The sequence below is a fragment of the Neofelis nebulosa genome, chromosome 3, assembly GCF_028018385.1.
Source record: "Neofelis nebulosa isolate mNeoNeb1 chromosome 3, mNeoNeb1.pri, whole genome shotgun sequence".
Classification (NCBI taxonomy): domain Eukaryota; kingdom Metazoa; phylum Chordata; class Mammalia; order Carnivora; family Felidae; genus Neofelis; species Neofelis nebulosa.
Window position 1 is genome coordinate 39,676,147 of NC_080784.1, and position 16,121 is coordinate 39,692,267.

The window sequence follows — 16,121 nt, forward strand, 5'->3', positions numbered from 1 at the left end:
TAACTTGTATGTCATATATTTGCAAAGACCAGCACTGACTGGCAGCACTCAATAAATATTTGTGAATTTATAAATGAATGGGAGGATGAGTCAGGACAGATTAAGGTAGACAGAATGTCAGCCCATCTAAAATCATTTCCTTTATGCATTACTCTGAGAAACCACACTAACCTAAGACCACACTAGGTATCAATTCCTCTTTGTACCCCATATGTTTCTATAATCTGATTTCTTTGCCTCTGTTAATTCAATTCATTGATTTCTGCATCACTTCTATCTGAAGTAATTAGAACTTCTTAGTTATCATACTTGGTATTTTACATTAAAAAAATGTTGGGGAACAGGATAATTTGAAGGACTCTGATGACTAATAGCTGTAATTATACATCTGGCCATGAGTCCCTCTGTGGTGCTAAAGCTGTCTTACTCCCATGCTAAAAAAAAATCCTGTGAAACTTGGATTTCCTTACAACTTCCTCCTCACCTGATGTCAGCAATTTCATACCTCCGGAAATTCAACATTCACAAATCACCAGAGTACTTGCTGCTGTTCTTATTTCTTTTTTTGATCTTACATTGCTTTGATCAACAAGTATGCAGATACTTGTGTTCACTATCTTGATGTCAAATTTTAATTCCAATGCCAAATGCAGTCAATTGGTAGTGTTGGGAGTGATTCTGAAGTCAAGCCCAGGTTCTGTGCAAAGCATGAAGAATTAACACTGTCACAGACACTGATTGTGTGTACTCCTATAAAAATTCCTTTTGTAGAGGCTCAGTTCTGAAAATGCAAAGTTTCTCACTTCACAAATCCAGAATTCTCTGTGTGAAAGGCTCCACTTCTAATGTGAAAGTTGTCATGGACCCCTTATTGAACTGGCAATCCATCCTGATTTCTTGCCCACAATATAATTTTATCTTTTTCCTCTAGTTTAATCACAGACTATTAGAGCTCAGGAGGAGAAAGAAGAGAGAGGGAACAAAATGGAAATCTACACTTATTGAACAGTTTCTATATGCCAGGCACTGTATGAAGTACTTTATATATATACTTGATCTCATGTAATTCTCATTAGAACCTTATGAAATAAACATTATCATCTGCACTAATGACAAGCTAAGATTCAAAGAGGTTAAATTACATGCCAGGACGAAGAGCTAGGAAATGGTGATTTGAATCCAGGTCTATTTTACTCTCTGTGTGATAAAACTTACATTGTACAACCCTTGTATTTTATTCATAAAATATTAACTTCTATAGATGGTTTGTGGTTGACCAGAAGTCACAGGGCTGCCTTATAGCAACACAAAAAAACTGAACTTAGAGTTTCTATTTCTGATTCTAGTTTTCTTAGGCATTTGTCCCTCTTGTGTAACCAATTAATGACTTTGAATCCAACATGAAAAATTTCCCCTGAAGATCCTGATTCTATTTCTCGGTATAAAGTGGTGTTATGCAAACTAAAAAGCCAAACCAAATCAAACCAGTGAAACATACTGAGCTTGAAAAAGCAAGACCCTCCAGTCGGCAGTTTTAAGTTTAAGTACATTCGGCTTCTTCTCGTAGTCTATGGCCTTGGATGCCAGCGCATGATGCACACTCACGGCGTTTTTCAAATCCTCTTCAGACAGGGCCTTTTCAGGTTTATATTCATCCTACAGATGGATAGATGGATACAAAGAAAGCTAAGACAAGATCATATTCAGATTTCATCTTCTCTTTTTATGATAAGAAAAAAACCCCTAAAACTAAAAGAAAAACAAATTAGAAAATCCATGAAGGCATGGAAAAAGTGAAATGGTGTAAAAACAACTCTTTGCTACTTCAGGTACCCATCAAGAGAATTTTACTGATGGTGAAAACCTTGCCGTTGTGTTCTTAGCTCTAAAGATACTACATTTTCTTCCTACTTTTTTTTGAGTCTAATATTATCAAAAGAAAAATCAAAAGTAAAATAAAATGATTCCTCCAACGGTTCTTTGAAAGAAAAGAGGGAAAATCAGTTTAATAATCAGGAGAAGGCTTAACCCTATTATAGATATAAAAAGGAAAGTGCCATATGAAGATGCAATTTTATATTTGGGCATGAATTATACACTACAGAATTTATAACGGTTTTCTGTATGGCTTCCCTCCAAACTAACAATAGAAAATCCCAACTAGTAGAATAACAAGACTTTAAAGCAAATTTGATTATTAATATCATATTTTTATGTCTGTAGTTTTTCCAGGTCCAATAGAATAACAAAAGGAACTCAAAATTAATTAAATACAGTAGACACTGCAAAAATGTTTTAGGATATGTTTTCTAGTGTTTAAGGTCTCCTCTTCCCTCTTCCCATATATTGTCAGACATGATGCTAAAAAAACTTGCACTTCTGTAAAGAAAACACACAAGAACATACAGCCCTCTCACCTAATTAGTAGCAAATCCTTAAGGAAGATATTGCCTATTCTCTTATCACAGCCTGGTTTTACATTTCCAAAAAAACAATTACACGTTCTCATTCCTCCTACTTCCTTCCCCCATCCCTGCCACAAATCAAGCAATTCAAATGTACTATTGCTAGTAATTAAAACTGAGTCAGAAATAAACAGCAGCTTTTGTCCTTAATGATCAGTCAGTGACAGTGATGAGAGACAAAGGTAAGGGAAACCTCAAATACACAGTAAATACCAATTGAGAATATAAAGATTACCCAGATTTGTAATATTAAATGATGAAATTTCTTTTCTTTTTAGCTTCTGAATACTTTATTTTATGATTTTTTAAATATAATTTATTGTCAAGTTAGCCAGTGTATACAGTGTATACAGAGTGTTCTTGGCTTTGGGAGTAGATTCTATTTTAAGATTGCAACAAGTCTATTTTATTAAGCTTCAGAGATTAAGAACTCCTGTTGACAATGGACAGTTATCTACAGAAGTATGATGAAGAAAGAAAGAAAATAAAAAGAAATCTTAAGTTAAATACAATATATTTACATATATCTATTCTATAATTCCCATTAACGCAGAAAGCTGTAATCTAGTTATGTTTTGGGGTCCTGTCTTTTCTAAATGAGATTTTTCTTTTTAGCATTCCAAAGATTCACAAATTTCCTCAGGGAGGTATCAACTAGAGGAAGAGGTCCCCATCAGCCTTAGGATCATGCTACAATAGAACCCTGCATAGCTGACCATCCACTCGATTTAACTTACACTTAAGTCCAGATAGGAATCTGAAGTAGATAAATAATGGGGAGTGGGGATAAAAGACCACGAACAAAATGATCTTCAGAGAATTTATACACTACCTCCATTTCCATACATACTGATCTCTAACACTTGATATTGGAGTATGCACAGAGATCAGCTTAGAAATTTCTATGAACCTTTTTTTTTTTTTTTAATTTTTTTTTTCAACGTTTTTTATTTATTTTTGGGACAGAGAGAGACAGAGCATGAACGGGGGAGGGGCAGAGAGAGAGGGAGACGCAGAATCGGAAACAGGCTCCAGGCTCCGAGCCATCAGCCCAGAGCCTGACGCGGGGCTCGAACTCACGGACCACGAGATCGTGACCTGGCTGAAGTCGGACGCTTAACCGACTGCGCCACCCAGGCGCCCCATCTATGAACCCTTTTTTGATATTCTAGGTCCATGACTTGGCCTAGAATTATCTTAATTCCTTCTCACTAGTTTCTTTTTGATTTAATTTCTTGTTTGGATTTAAGATGATTACTTAGTCCTTTTGTTTTTCCTATATCTTTTTTAATTAAGAAAGAATTTAAGGCTATAATTTTTCTTCTGAGTACAGGTTACACGTAGTTTGAGAATGAAGAGTACTTTTTCATTGTTCTCTAGATAGTTTGCAGTTTTATTTTTTGATCTCTACTTTGATCTTAGTCATGTCAAAGAGTATGTTTCTTGAGTTTAAAGTTACCTAAGGTTTTAGTTATTTATCATTATATATCTCTACTTTTATTGGCTTGTGACCAGAGATTTTACAGCAGTCTGTAAAACCCATTTTATTTCTTCAAAATTTGTTAAGGGTAATTTGTTAAGGTTTTCAAACCACATTTGACTTTTGTTAATGTTCCATGGACATACAGAAAAAAAAATTATTCTCTGAGGGATGAGTATGCATTAAGAGATAAGTTTATTGATTCAATCCCTCTATATTCCTACACCATTTTTTCTAAATGTTCATCCCATTGAGACAAATATACTGACCTCTCTCTTTCACTATATTGTATTTTAAATTCTATTTGCATTTCTAATAGTTCCTGTTCACATTTTAGTTGCTATGTTTGATGTATTTAGGTTTATGATTGTTATCTTCCTTAAATGATGGGCTATTTATTATTTTAAAATGTTCTTTATCTAGTAGTGCCTAGTTATATAAGATAGAAACTTAAAATGCTCTCTCCCATAAAAATGTTCTATTTCTCTACTAGTAGTCAACATCAACAAGGTAAGATTTTAAAAATCATTTTGCTTCCCTCCCTCCTTCTCATTAATCCTAAACTTTGTTGAAATACTTTATTATGTTTGTTCTGCAATATTATTAAAATTAATTGATATTATGCATTTTCTATTTTAAAAAACCTTACTTTGTACTTATATTACACATTCACTGAGTCTCTCCTTATTCTTTTAGATCTAATTGCTCACTTCCTTTCTATCTTTCCTCTATCTTAAAGTGTTTTCTCATCCCTTGGTTATTTTCTCTCCTTTCGAGTATTTTTCTCAGGTGAATGATCTACTGTAGTCTTTATTTCAAAATATCTTTCATTTTCTTTGACAGGTATAGAACTCTTGGTTGCAGTCCCCTTACACTCAGTATCTGTAGATGCTATTCTACTGTCATCTACCTTCCAGTTTTACAAAAGTCCAAAGCTAGTCTGATTCTTGTTTTTTTTTTTTCCATTTTACTGTATTTTCTGTTAGGAATCTTATACAGGTTTCTTTTTATCTTTGCTTAATTGACTGAGCCACCCACGTGCCCCCAGACAATTCTTTCACACATCCATGATAGTCTCTGTTGCATTCTGCCAAATGTTCGCCATTCTCTTCAACACCCCAAGTCATTAAAACTGTGGCTAAGAGCATAGTTGCCTAGAGTTAGAACTGTCTAGGTTCAAATGACTAGTTCTAATATAATACTTAATGTTTTTGTGACCTTAGGTTAATTAAAGTCATTAAGCTTCACTTTCTAAGCTTGAGAAGCAGTGATAATACTTCCCTCATAAAGTGGTAGGATGAAGTTAAATGAGATACTGTTTGTTAAACTCTTAATGTTCACAGCATATAGTAACCACTCAAATTCTAGCTGGTATAATTTTTTTGTTTTTTTAAAATGTTTTATTAATTTTTGAAGGGGAAAGGGGCAGAGGGAGAGGGGGACAGAGGACCTAAAGCAGCCTCTGTGCTTACAGCAGTGAGGCTGATGTGGGGCTTGAACTCACAAACCGTGAGATCATGACCTGAGCCAAAGTCAGATGCTCAACCAATTGAGCCACCCAGGTGCTCCTGGCTGGTATAATTTCTAATAATTTCTTAGTAACAGGGTTGGCCTTATATAAGGTCAAACTTGTAAATATAAAACTTTCTGCTTACTACTCCATAAAAAACAATATTTGGTGACCATTTTTATCTCCTTTCTTTCTGAAACAGAAGAATCCTGTGTTCTCAGATCATCCTCCACATACCTTTCTTAGGAGCTTATTTCATGGATCATTATTTTTCTTCTATATTTTTAATCATTCTCTATCTACTGGCTTCTTCCTCAAAGCCTATAAATATATTCAAAGTCTCTCTTATTATTGTAAGATAATTGTTTCTTCTAAATACTGCTTTCTCCTCTGGTATCACCTCTTTTCTTTTATGTATGATAAGTTAGTTGTTTCTATGTATTAATTTCCAGTTTATCCTTTAACCCACTGCAATTTGGAATCCATTTCTACATTTTACTAAAACCGCTCTGGCAAAGGTCATCAATGACCACCTAATTGAAAATTTCGAGAAATTATTGTTAGGTCTTACCATATGGCACCCGAGGAATTCAACAAAATTCTTGAAATTCTTCCTTTGCTTATGTTACAATACACTCCTTGTTTCTCTCCTACCTCTCTGAGCAGTGTTTTGCTATCTCCTCTTTCAACTATCCTCCAGATGTCAGTTCTGCCACTGTCTTTCATCTCTTCTCATTCCATAAATACCACAAGGGATGATTACAACTGCTCTTATCAGTTAAACTCCCACCTATATCATGATGTCTAACAAAGTGCTGTAGGTTGAATGAGAAACATAAGACCAATTGATAGCTATTAATGAATGACTTCAACCGTGAAACTTGGAGCAATGTAAATATTCTTAGGAAATATTGTCTGTGCCGATATTTTATTTATTTATTTTTTAAATGTTTACTTATTTTGAGAGAGTGCAAGCATATGCAAATGGGGGAGGGGCAGAGACAGAGGGAGAGAGAGCATCCCACACAGGCTCCATGCTCTCAGCACAGAGCCTGATGCAAGGCTCAATACCATGCACCATGAGATCATGACCTGAGTTGAAATCAAGAATTGAACACTTAACCAACTGAGGCACCCAGGCACCCCTGCTGATATTTTCCTTTAAAACCAAGCCTGAAGGATGACATCCTTAGACTGCTATAAAAGTGCAAGAAATTTTAAAATGCAACATTTATTATAGTCCTACGTAAAAGCTAACAGTAATCATCAATGTAGGACAACTGCACCATTGTGGCTGAACAGGACTCTATTCCAGGGCAGTTTCTAAACTCTGAGATACACTGCCAGTTTACCTTACATTGGAAGTAAAATATTGCACAGGACAGAAATGGAAGGCAAGATCCATAGTGAGGATGGAACCGAAGTCTAGGAATCTTAAGTCTTACAAACTTCTGTTTTTCTAGTTGGTACTAATATCATTTTACTATGAAAAAAAATAAGGAAAAATAGGAGAGGATCAAGATAATGGAGTAGGAAGATCCTGAGCTCACCCCTTCCATGAACATACCAAAAGCTACAACTATATATAGAACTACTATCTCTGAGAAGAAACTGAAGAAAAGCAGAACAGATCATTCACAACTAAGGATATAAAGAAAACAAACAAACAAAATGTCCACAAAGAGTTCGGTAGGAGGGGTGGAGATGCGGTCTAGTTAGGAACCATACCTTTGGTTCAGTGACCCACAGAGAAAGGGATTTCAGAATCAAAGAGGGCCCTCCCTGAGGAAGGAGGGTTCCAAGCCACACATTGAGCTCCATAGCCCAGGGGATCTGTACTGGAAAGATAATCACCCATAATGTCTGCTTTGAAAATCATTTGGAGTTTAGGTCTGGGATAGCCAGAAGAAAGTAGGAAGCTGTTACTTTAAAAGGTGCACACACAACTCACTTGCTCCAAATCCTAGCACATAGTCAGCAGTTTTCAAAGTACCTCGGTTAAACTGAGGAGATCTATTAACTAATTTTAGCATGTGTGAGAGAGGCAGGGATCTGTCAGAGGAACATTCTCTAGGAATGGAAGGGCTGGCAAGAACCATTTCTGACACTCTCCATCTACTATGCTAACACCCTTCACCCAGTGCTAACATTCACCTGTGGACTTGCACTGCCAAACTGCCTCCCCCAGCTCAGCACTCCTCCTAGGTGGCTCCCTGCCCCACCAAACATGCTGGTGGCCTCACCAGCACCAGTGAGCCACACCCCCAACCCAGGGAGACTGCAAGCCAGAGTATCTACAACAGTCATAGCTTAGCTCACATCCAGCTGTACTAGAGAGCTGTCCTGCCCATCAACACTCCTACAGCTGTCATAGCCACGCCTCTAAGCTAGCTGTGCTGGGGCCAATCCAGCACACCAGCATGCTTGCAGCAGTCACAGCCAGGATGCCTAGTCAGATGGGCTGGGGGTCAACCCCATTTGCCAGCATGCCCATAGCAGTCATAGCCAAGCCTCATAGACAGCCATGCTGAGTCCTGTATAACAGTGAGTCTGTGCCAGTCATGACTCAGCCATAAGAGGAGTGTTCACACTGCCAACACAAGGGCTTGGGTGACCAAGATTTGCACTACTGGACCCCATAGGACACCTTCTGCATAAGACTACTCCTTCAAAACTTGGAGATGTAACTGATCTATGCAAGATACAGAAACAAAGTTATACAAAATTAAGAGACAGAGGAATATATTTCCAATGAAAGAACAAGACAAAACCCAAGAAGAAGAACTAAATGAATCAGAGATAAACAATCTAACAGATAACGAGTTTAAAGTGATGGTCATAAAGATGCTCACTGAAATTAGGAAAAGAATGGATAAACACAGTAAGAACTTCAACAAAGAGAAAATATAAAAAACCAATCAGAGCTGAAGAATATAATAACTAAAATGAAAAATACACTAGAAGGAATCAACAGCAGCAGATTAAATGAAGCAGAAAAATGGATCAATGATTTGGAATATAGGTGACAGAAATCATGTAACTGAAACAGTCACAAGAAAAATGAACTTTAAGAAAAGGATAATTTAAGGGACCCATGAAACAACATCTAATATACTAAGATTCATATTAAAAGGGTCCCAGAAGGAGAAGTGAAAAAGGAACAGCAACACTATTTGAAGAAATAATAGGTGAAAATTACCTTAACCTGGAGAATGAAACAGATATCCAAGTCCAGGAAGCAGAGAACCTCAAAAAAGATGAACCCAAAAAGGCCCATTCCAATACACATAATATAGTGTCAACAGGTAAAGAGAGAACCTTAAAAGCAGGAAAATAAAAACAACCAGTTATATTCAAGAGAATCCCCATACAATGACCAGCAGGTTTTTCAGGAGTAACGTTACAGTCCAGAGGGGAATGGCACAATATATTCAAAGTATTGAAAGGAAAAACTTACAACCAAGAATCTTTCATCTGGCAAGGTTATCACTCAGAATAGGAGACAGAAGTAAGGTGTTTCCCAGAAAAGCAAAAGCTGAAAAAGTTGATCAATATCAAACTAGTCTTACAAGAATTATTAAAGGGACTTCTTTAGCAGAAAAGAAAAGGACATAACTAGAAAAAATAAGGAAACAATCTTACTGCTAAAAATCAATATAGTAAAGGTAGTGGATCAAATATTAACATAGCTAGTTTGAAGGTTAAAAGACAAAAGTAGGAAAATCATCTAGACCTAAAACAATTAGTCTAGGGATAAAAAATAATAAGATGTAAAATATGACATCAAAAATATAAAATGTGTTGGGGGGGATGGGAGGATGTAGTGCTTTTCCACTGCACTGGAACTTCAGCCATCTGCAACTTAGAATAGTTTGCTATATATAGAATGCTATTTACGAACCTTATGGTAACCATAAACCAAAAACCTGTAATAGATACAAATAAATAAATAAATAAATAAATAAATAAATAAGGAGAAAGGAATACAAACACCAAGAAAAATCACAAAATCCAACAGACAATGGCCAGAGAAAGGAACAGAGAAGAACTACAAAAACAAACAGAAAACAACAAACAAAATGACAATAAGTACATATTTATCAATAATTACTTTACATGTAAATGGACTAAATGCTCCAATAAAAAAGACACAGGGTGGCTGAATGGATTAAAAAACAAGATACTAATCCAACTGCCTAGGAGGCCTGAGGGCAGGAAGAGGGCAGGGAGAGCAGTGCCATTGGGTTGGCTGCCCTGAGGTAGGAGCTAGGCTCCCTGGCCTTGGCACCAGGGTTGGACTTGGTAGGGACTGTTTGGGATACCACTGGGGCTTGCTTGTAAGGTTGCTTTAGGGATGAAATTATAAGCAAAAAACTGGGAAACAACAACAACAAGAAACACTTACAGGCTAAAGAAAATAGAGAAGAAAAAAATAACTGGAGGCAAATGTGTTGTGAAAACACAACAGTTCAAAACAATTGTATGCAACAAAGAAGTTCTAATAAAAAAGTTTACAGTGATGTAGGTCCACTTCAAAAAACAAGAAAAGTCTCAAATGAATAATCTAACATTATACCTGAAGGAACTAGAAAAAGAAGAACAAAGCCCATAGGTCATAGAAGGAAGGAAATAATAAAGGTCAATGTGGAAATAAATGAAATAGAAAGTAAAAAAAGAAAAAAAAACAATAGAAAAGATCAATGAAACTAAAGGCAGTTCTCTGAAAAGAAATACTAAGTTGAAAAACTCTGAGCCAGACTCATGAAGAGAAAAAACAGCCCAAATCAATAAAATCAGAAATGAGAGAAGTTGTAACTTATACCACAGAAACACAAAGGATCGTAACAGACTACTATGAAAAATCACGTGCGAATAAAGGGGACAACCTAGGAGAAATGGATAAATTCCTAGAAACATACAATATTTCAAGACTGAATCAAGAAGAAACAGAAAATGTGAACAGACCAATTACTAGTAATAGCATTGAACCAGTAATAGAAAAATTCATCTCGAACAAAACTTTAGGACCAGATGGCTTCAGAGGTAAATTCTATAAAACATTTAAGAAGAGTTAATAACTATCCTTGAACTGTTCCAAAAAACTGAAGAATAAAGAACACTTTGAAAGTTTTACTTTTATGAGGTCAACATAACCTAAAAACAAAACAAAAGACAACACAGAAAGAGACAATTACAGGCCAATATGTCTGATGAACATAGATGCAAATACCCTCAACAAAATAGTAGTAAACTGAATTCAGCAATACATTAAAAGGAACATACATAATGATCAAGAGGGATTTATTCCAGGATTGCAAGGATCTTTCAGTCTTAGCAAATTAATCATCATGATACACCATATTAATAAAAAGAGGATAAAAATCATATTATCATCTCAATAGATGCAGAGAAAGCATTGATACAATTCAATATCTGTTTATGATAAAAACTCTCAACAAACTGGTATAGAGGATATAGAGGGTACATACCTCGACATAATAAAGTCCATATATGAAAAACCTATAGCTAATTTCAGAGTCAATGATAAAAAACTAAAAGCTTTTCCTCAAAAATCAGAAACAGGGATGCTCACTCCTGTCACTTTCATTCAATATAATATCAGGAGACCTAGGAGACCCAGTCATGATAATAAGGAAAAAAAAAAAAAGAACATCCAAATTGGTAAAGAAGAGGTAAATGTCTCCATTTGCAGATGACACGATAGTATATATAGAAAATCCTAAACACTCAACCAAAAACTATTAGAACTAGAATAAATTTGAGGGAGGAGTTAAGATAGTGGATAAATGGGACCCTGGGCATTTCTTGTCCTTCAAACACAGCTGGATAGAGGTCAGATCACTTGGGACACCCAGGAAAAAGATCTGAAGACTGGCAGAAGGATCTCCACCATTGGATGGAGACAGTGTGGCAGGTGTGAGGTGTATGGAAGAGAACTTGGGGAGAGAAAAACAGAGGATGCTGTGGAGTGGGAGAAAGATAGAGGGGTTTAGAGAGTGCGGTATTGGGTTTGCACAAGAGGACAATCTCTCTGGATCATGGGGGAGTGAGAGGTACTAAGTGTAGTAAGTTTTTGTTTTTGTTTTTTGCAAACAGCATTTGGAGCACAAACTCTGGAGGTTTAGGAAGTATATGATTTTCTCCTAAGCAGAGCTGTGGCATGTGCTTCTGAGGAGGGGAGAGCTGGCCTGGGAGTGCAGAACATGGTATAAGGATCTCCAGGGCTTTCACTGATGGGGGACAAAGGTGCACACACAGGACAGAAAACTTGGCTGCTGCTTTTCACTGTGCTACACCATAGATTCTGAGTATTGTGTAGGTGGGGGACTGTTTTTCTGGGACAAAGGACATCAGACACAATGTGGAGAAATTCTATTCTGGAGGAGGGGGGTGAATCCACACAGTGCTGGGTCCTCTAGACTTTGAGTTTTGAAACCCAGCCACACACCAAATAAAAAATGCAGGAGAGCTGTGGCACAAGACACACTGACTATCCTCACTATTGTGTAAGGGCTTCCTGAACAGTGGGGCTGTAAGATCCCATCCACAGACTAGAGAGTGGGTAGTGCCATTTTCCCTCTCAATACCAACATGGTGGGACTTCAAGAACAGAGTGGCCCTCAGTGGAGGTGGGACCCATTTACATCAAAACTCACCCCTCTGTGCCTGCAACTGCTTATTTACTAGGGCAGAACTAACTTAGAATGAGTAGAGAAGGCCACTCCTCTAGAACACCAGCACAGCAGCACCCTGAATGCACCAGTGTACTGAAAATAGAGTGCTTCAGAACATCTTCTGGTGGAAATAGGACCAAGGCTTATTTTTTAATTCTTCCTTTTTTTCCTGTTGGAATCAGGGTTATAATTGTTTGTTTGTTTGTTTTTTCATTTCCTTCTCTTTTTTGGTGATCCAAATCCTGTTGGATTGTTTTGTTTTGTTTTGTTTGTCTTGAGAATTCTGGCTTTTTGATTCCTTGTTGTTGTTTTTTTTCATTCTTTTTCTCTTTTTTTTGAATTAGGCGTGTTTTTTCTTCTTTTTCTTCAAGCTTATTTTGACAAACAAATCAAAGCACACCTGGTTAAAGGTCCAAATGCTCCACACTGCAAGCAAGGAGGAGCTCTGTAGAGGACTGATCAATGGGAAAGAGCAGCCAAAATGCAACAGCAGAGTGCACACAGCATACACCAGAAATACTTCTGTTTCTTCCCTGGACAGTATATGATCCTTTTTGATTATAGCAGTACTCCCCGGTGTAGGAAATATAACAAGATTTCAAAACATTTAAAATACAGAAATGTAGCCAAAATGACAAGGCAGAGGAATCCTTCTCAAAAGAAAAGTCAAGAAGAAATCACAGCCAGGGTCTTGATGAAAAGACATATAAGGAATATATCTGAACAATTTAGAACAATAGTCATAAGACTATGACCTGAGCTTGAAAAAAGCATAGAAGACACCAGAAAAACCCTACTACAGGGATCAAAGACCTAAAAATTAGTCAGGCTGAAATAAAAAATGCTATAACTGAGATGAAAAACTGAATATAGTCACAACAAGGATTGAAGAATCAGAGGACAGAATAGGTGATATAGAAGATGAAATTATGGAAAATAATGAAGCTGAAGAGGCAAAAAACAAAACAAAACAAAACCACCATTAGATCACAGAGACAGGAAACTCAGCGATTCTGTCAAACAACAATCTGTATCATATGCCTCCCAGAAGAAAACAGCAAGAAAAGGGGACAGAAAGTTTATTTGAACAATTATAGCTGAGAACTTCCCTAACCTGGAGAAGGAAACAGAAATTCAAGGCTAAGAGACACAGAGAACTCTCCTAAAATTGACAAAAACAGGTCAACACCACTACATATCATACTGAGACTTGCAAAACACAGATATAAAGAGAATTCTGAAAGCAGCTAGGGCCAAAGTGTCTTTAACCTACAAGGGTAGACACATGAGGTTAGCAGCAGACTTGTCCACTGAAACTTGGCAGGTCAGAAGGGAGAGGCAGGAAATATTCAATACACTGAATAGGAAAAATATGCAGCCAAGAATTTTTCATTCAGCAAGGCTCTCATTTAGAATAGAAGGAAACATAAAGAGTTTCCCAGAAAAACAAAAACTAAAGGAGTTTATGAACACAAAAACCAGCATTGTAAGAAATTTTAAGGGGGAGTCCTTGAGTGGAGACTAGAAAGGACCAGAGAACATTATGAGAAACACCAACACTACAGATAAAACAATGGCACTGAATTCATATCTTTCAATAATCACTGTGAATGTAAATGGATTAAACACTCCCATTGAAAGACATAGGGTATCAAAGATGGCGGAACAGCATGGAAGTCTTTTTTCCATCTTGCTTCCATGAAAACAGCCAGATCAACACTAAACCATCCTGCACACCTAGAAAACTGATTTGAAGACTAACACAAAAATGTACACAACCTGAACCACAGAACTCAGGAGGTACATCGTGTAGAGAGGTGAACTGGGGGACAGAGAAACTGCAGAGTGCAGGGAGCTGTTTTTGCTTGTGGAGAGAGGATGGAGATGAGGGGAGAGCACAGAACCCCCCACCCCCAACAAAAGCAACTGGAGAAAAAGTAGAAAAGGAAATAGTGACAGGGACTGAACTAAAAAGGGAGAAAGAAGAAAGTAGAGGGTTTAAATTTCATTAAGGCTCTATAAACAGGGGAGCACAGAGTCTAAAACTCCACAGCTCGATTCCTGGTGGTGCTCTGGTGGGAAGGATGAATCCCCAGGAGCATAGAGTTAGGTCTGAGGGCCACATGGGAAAGGTGGTTTCCCTGCTGGAAGGACATCTGGTAGAGGCTATGCAGTCACCCCACAGGCATAGGTCCCAGCAGACGCCAGGAAACAACCACATTTGCTGGTGCTGGGACAAGGACATTAAAGGTGAAGCTTGGTGCCAGACATATGTTGTGATTTTCCATATCCCTAAAATGCTGCTACACAATTGTGAACTTTTTCTGGGGCGGAATGGCACCCAGCCACAGTCTCTGGGCATTGGCAGCAGCACGGTCCTATGAATGTTCCTGGGTGTGGCTGGCACTTGGCCATTACTTGGTGAGACCCTCCCCCAGAAGGTCTGAGTGGGTTAAAGCCACAGTCTCTCAGAAGTGAGGTTTTGGGAAACACAGCCGCATCTGAGATAAAACTCAGGAGGGAGGTGCTGCCTGGCAACATGATGGCCTGGTCATGGACCGTGTAAAAGCAGGGAGTGGATGGAAGCCAGAGACAAAGGGCGAGTGTGTGATTGTTAATCAGGGAGAACAGAGTTCCGACACTCGAGACTGAGTGGATGATGTGATTTTCATCCTTCCCATGCATGTGCATACATACCTATAAGCGCCAGAACAACTCACCCCAGTAAACTAAGCAGCACCAACTAATAGAGAATGGAGCCATTATGCTAAGCACCACCCAACTGGGCCAACCTCGCTCTTCAGGAACACCAAAAGTCTCTCCCCCTGCTTAGTTGATGGACTACAGAGTGTTCACAGTTTGACTTCTAGGGGAAAATGATGTAATTCCAATCGTATTTCGGTCAGTTTGCTGGTCTATCTATTCAATTTTTTTTCTTCTGTTTTCTTGAATACACAAAAAAATTACTTTTATTTTCAATTTTTATTAAATATATTTTTGTTTTTTTCTACTACATTTTTCACTTTTTTGTAAATTTTTGTAAATTTTGTAAATTTTTACAAATTTTTCAAATGATTTCTTTTTTCTTTTTCTTTTCTTATCTTGCCCTTTTTATGTAATCTATCAAGCTCCTTTCAACAACCAGATGAAAAATACACACAGGATTTAGCATCATTTGTTTGATTTCGTTGGGTGTTGTTTTAATTTTTTTTAATTTTAACTTTTTTTTTTACTTTATTCCTTTTCTACCTTCAAAACTATGAAATGAAGGAATTCACCCCAAAAGAAAGGGAAGGAAGAAACGACAGCCAGGCACTTAATCAACACAGATACAAGCAAAATGTCTGAACCAGAATTTAGAAGCATGATAATAAGAATACTAGCTGGAGTCTAAAATAGATTAGAATCCCTTTCTGTGGAGACAGAAGTAAAAGGTAGTCATGATGAAATAAAAAAATGCTATAACTGAGTTGCAGTCTCGAAGGACTGCCACGGCAGGAAGAATGGATGAGGCAGAGCAGTGAATCAGCGAGAGGACAAACTTATGGAGAGCAATGAAACAGAAAAAAAGAGGGAGACTAAGGCATAAGAGCATGACTTAAGAATTAGAGAACTCAGTGACTCATTAAAAAGGAACAACATCACAATCATAGGGGTCCCAGAAGATGAAGACAGAGAAAAAGGGGTAGAAGGGTTATGTGAGCAAATCATAGCAGAAAAACTTCCCAACCTGGGGAAAGACACAGACATGAAAATCCAAGAAGCACAGAGGACTCCCATTAGCTTCAACAAAAACCGACCATCAATAAGGCATATCATAGTCAAATTCACAAAATCCTCAGGGATGGAAAGAATCATGAAAGCAGCAAGGGAAAAAAAAGTCCTTAATCTACAATGGAAGACAGATCAGGTTTGCAGCAGACCTATCCACAGAAACTTGGCAGGCCAGAAAGGAGTGACAGGATATAGTC

The 16,121-nt window shown here is 37.4% G+C and overlaps 1 protein-coding gene across 22 annotated transcripts in view; it reads right to left on the bottom strand.

Moving 5' to 3' along the window:
• The window catches only part of PSD3 (pleckstrin and Sec7 domain containing 3), a 747,126-nt gene that overhangs the window by 63,689 nt on the left and 667,316 nt on the right, over positions 1 to 16,121 (bottom strand). For all 22 annotated transcript variants that reach the window (XR_009259079.1, XR_009259078.1, XM_058720427.1 and 19 more), the window contains one exon: positions 1,499 to 1,656. Coding sequence is in view for 20 of the 22 variants with exons in the window: in XM_058720427.1 (XP_058576410.1) it covers positions 1,499 to 1,656 (158 nt within the window). In the remaining 2 variants the exon portion in view is untranslated. The remainder of the gene's footprint in view (positions 1 to 1,498; positions 1,657 to 16,121) is intronic.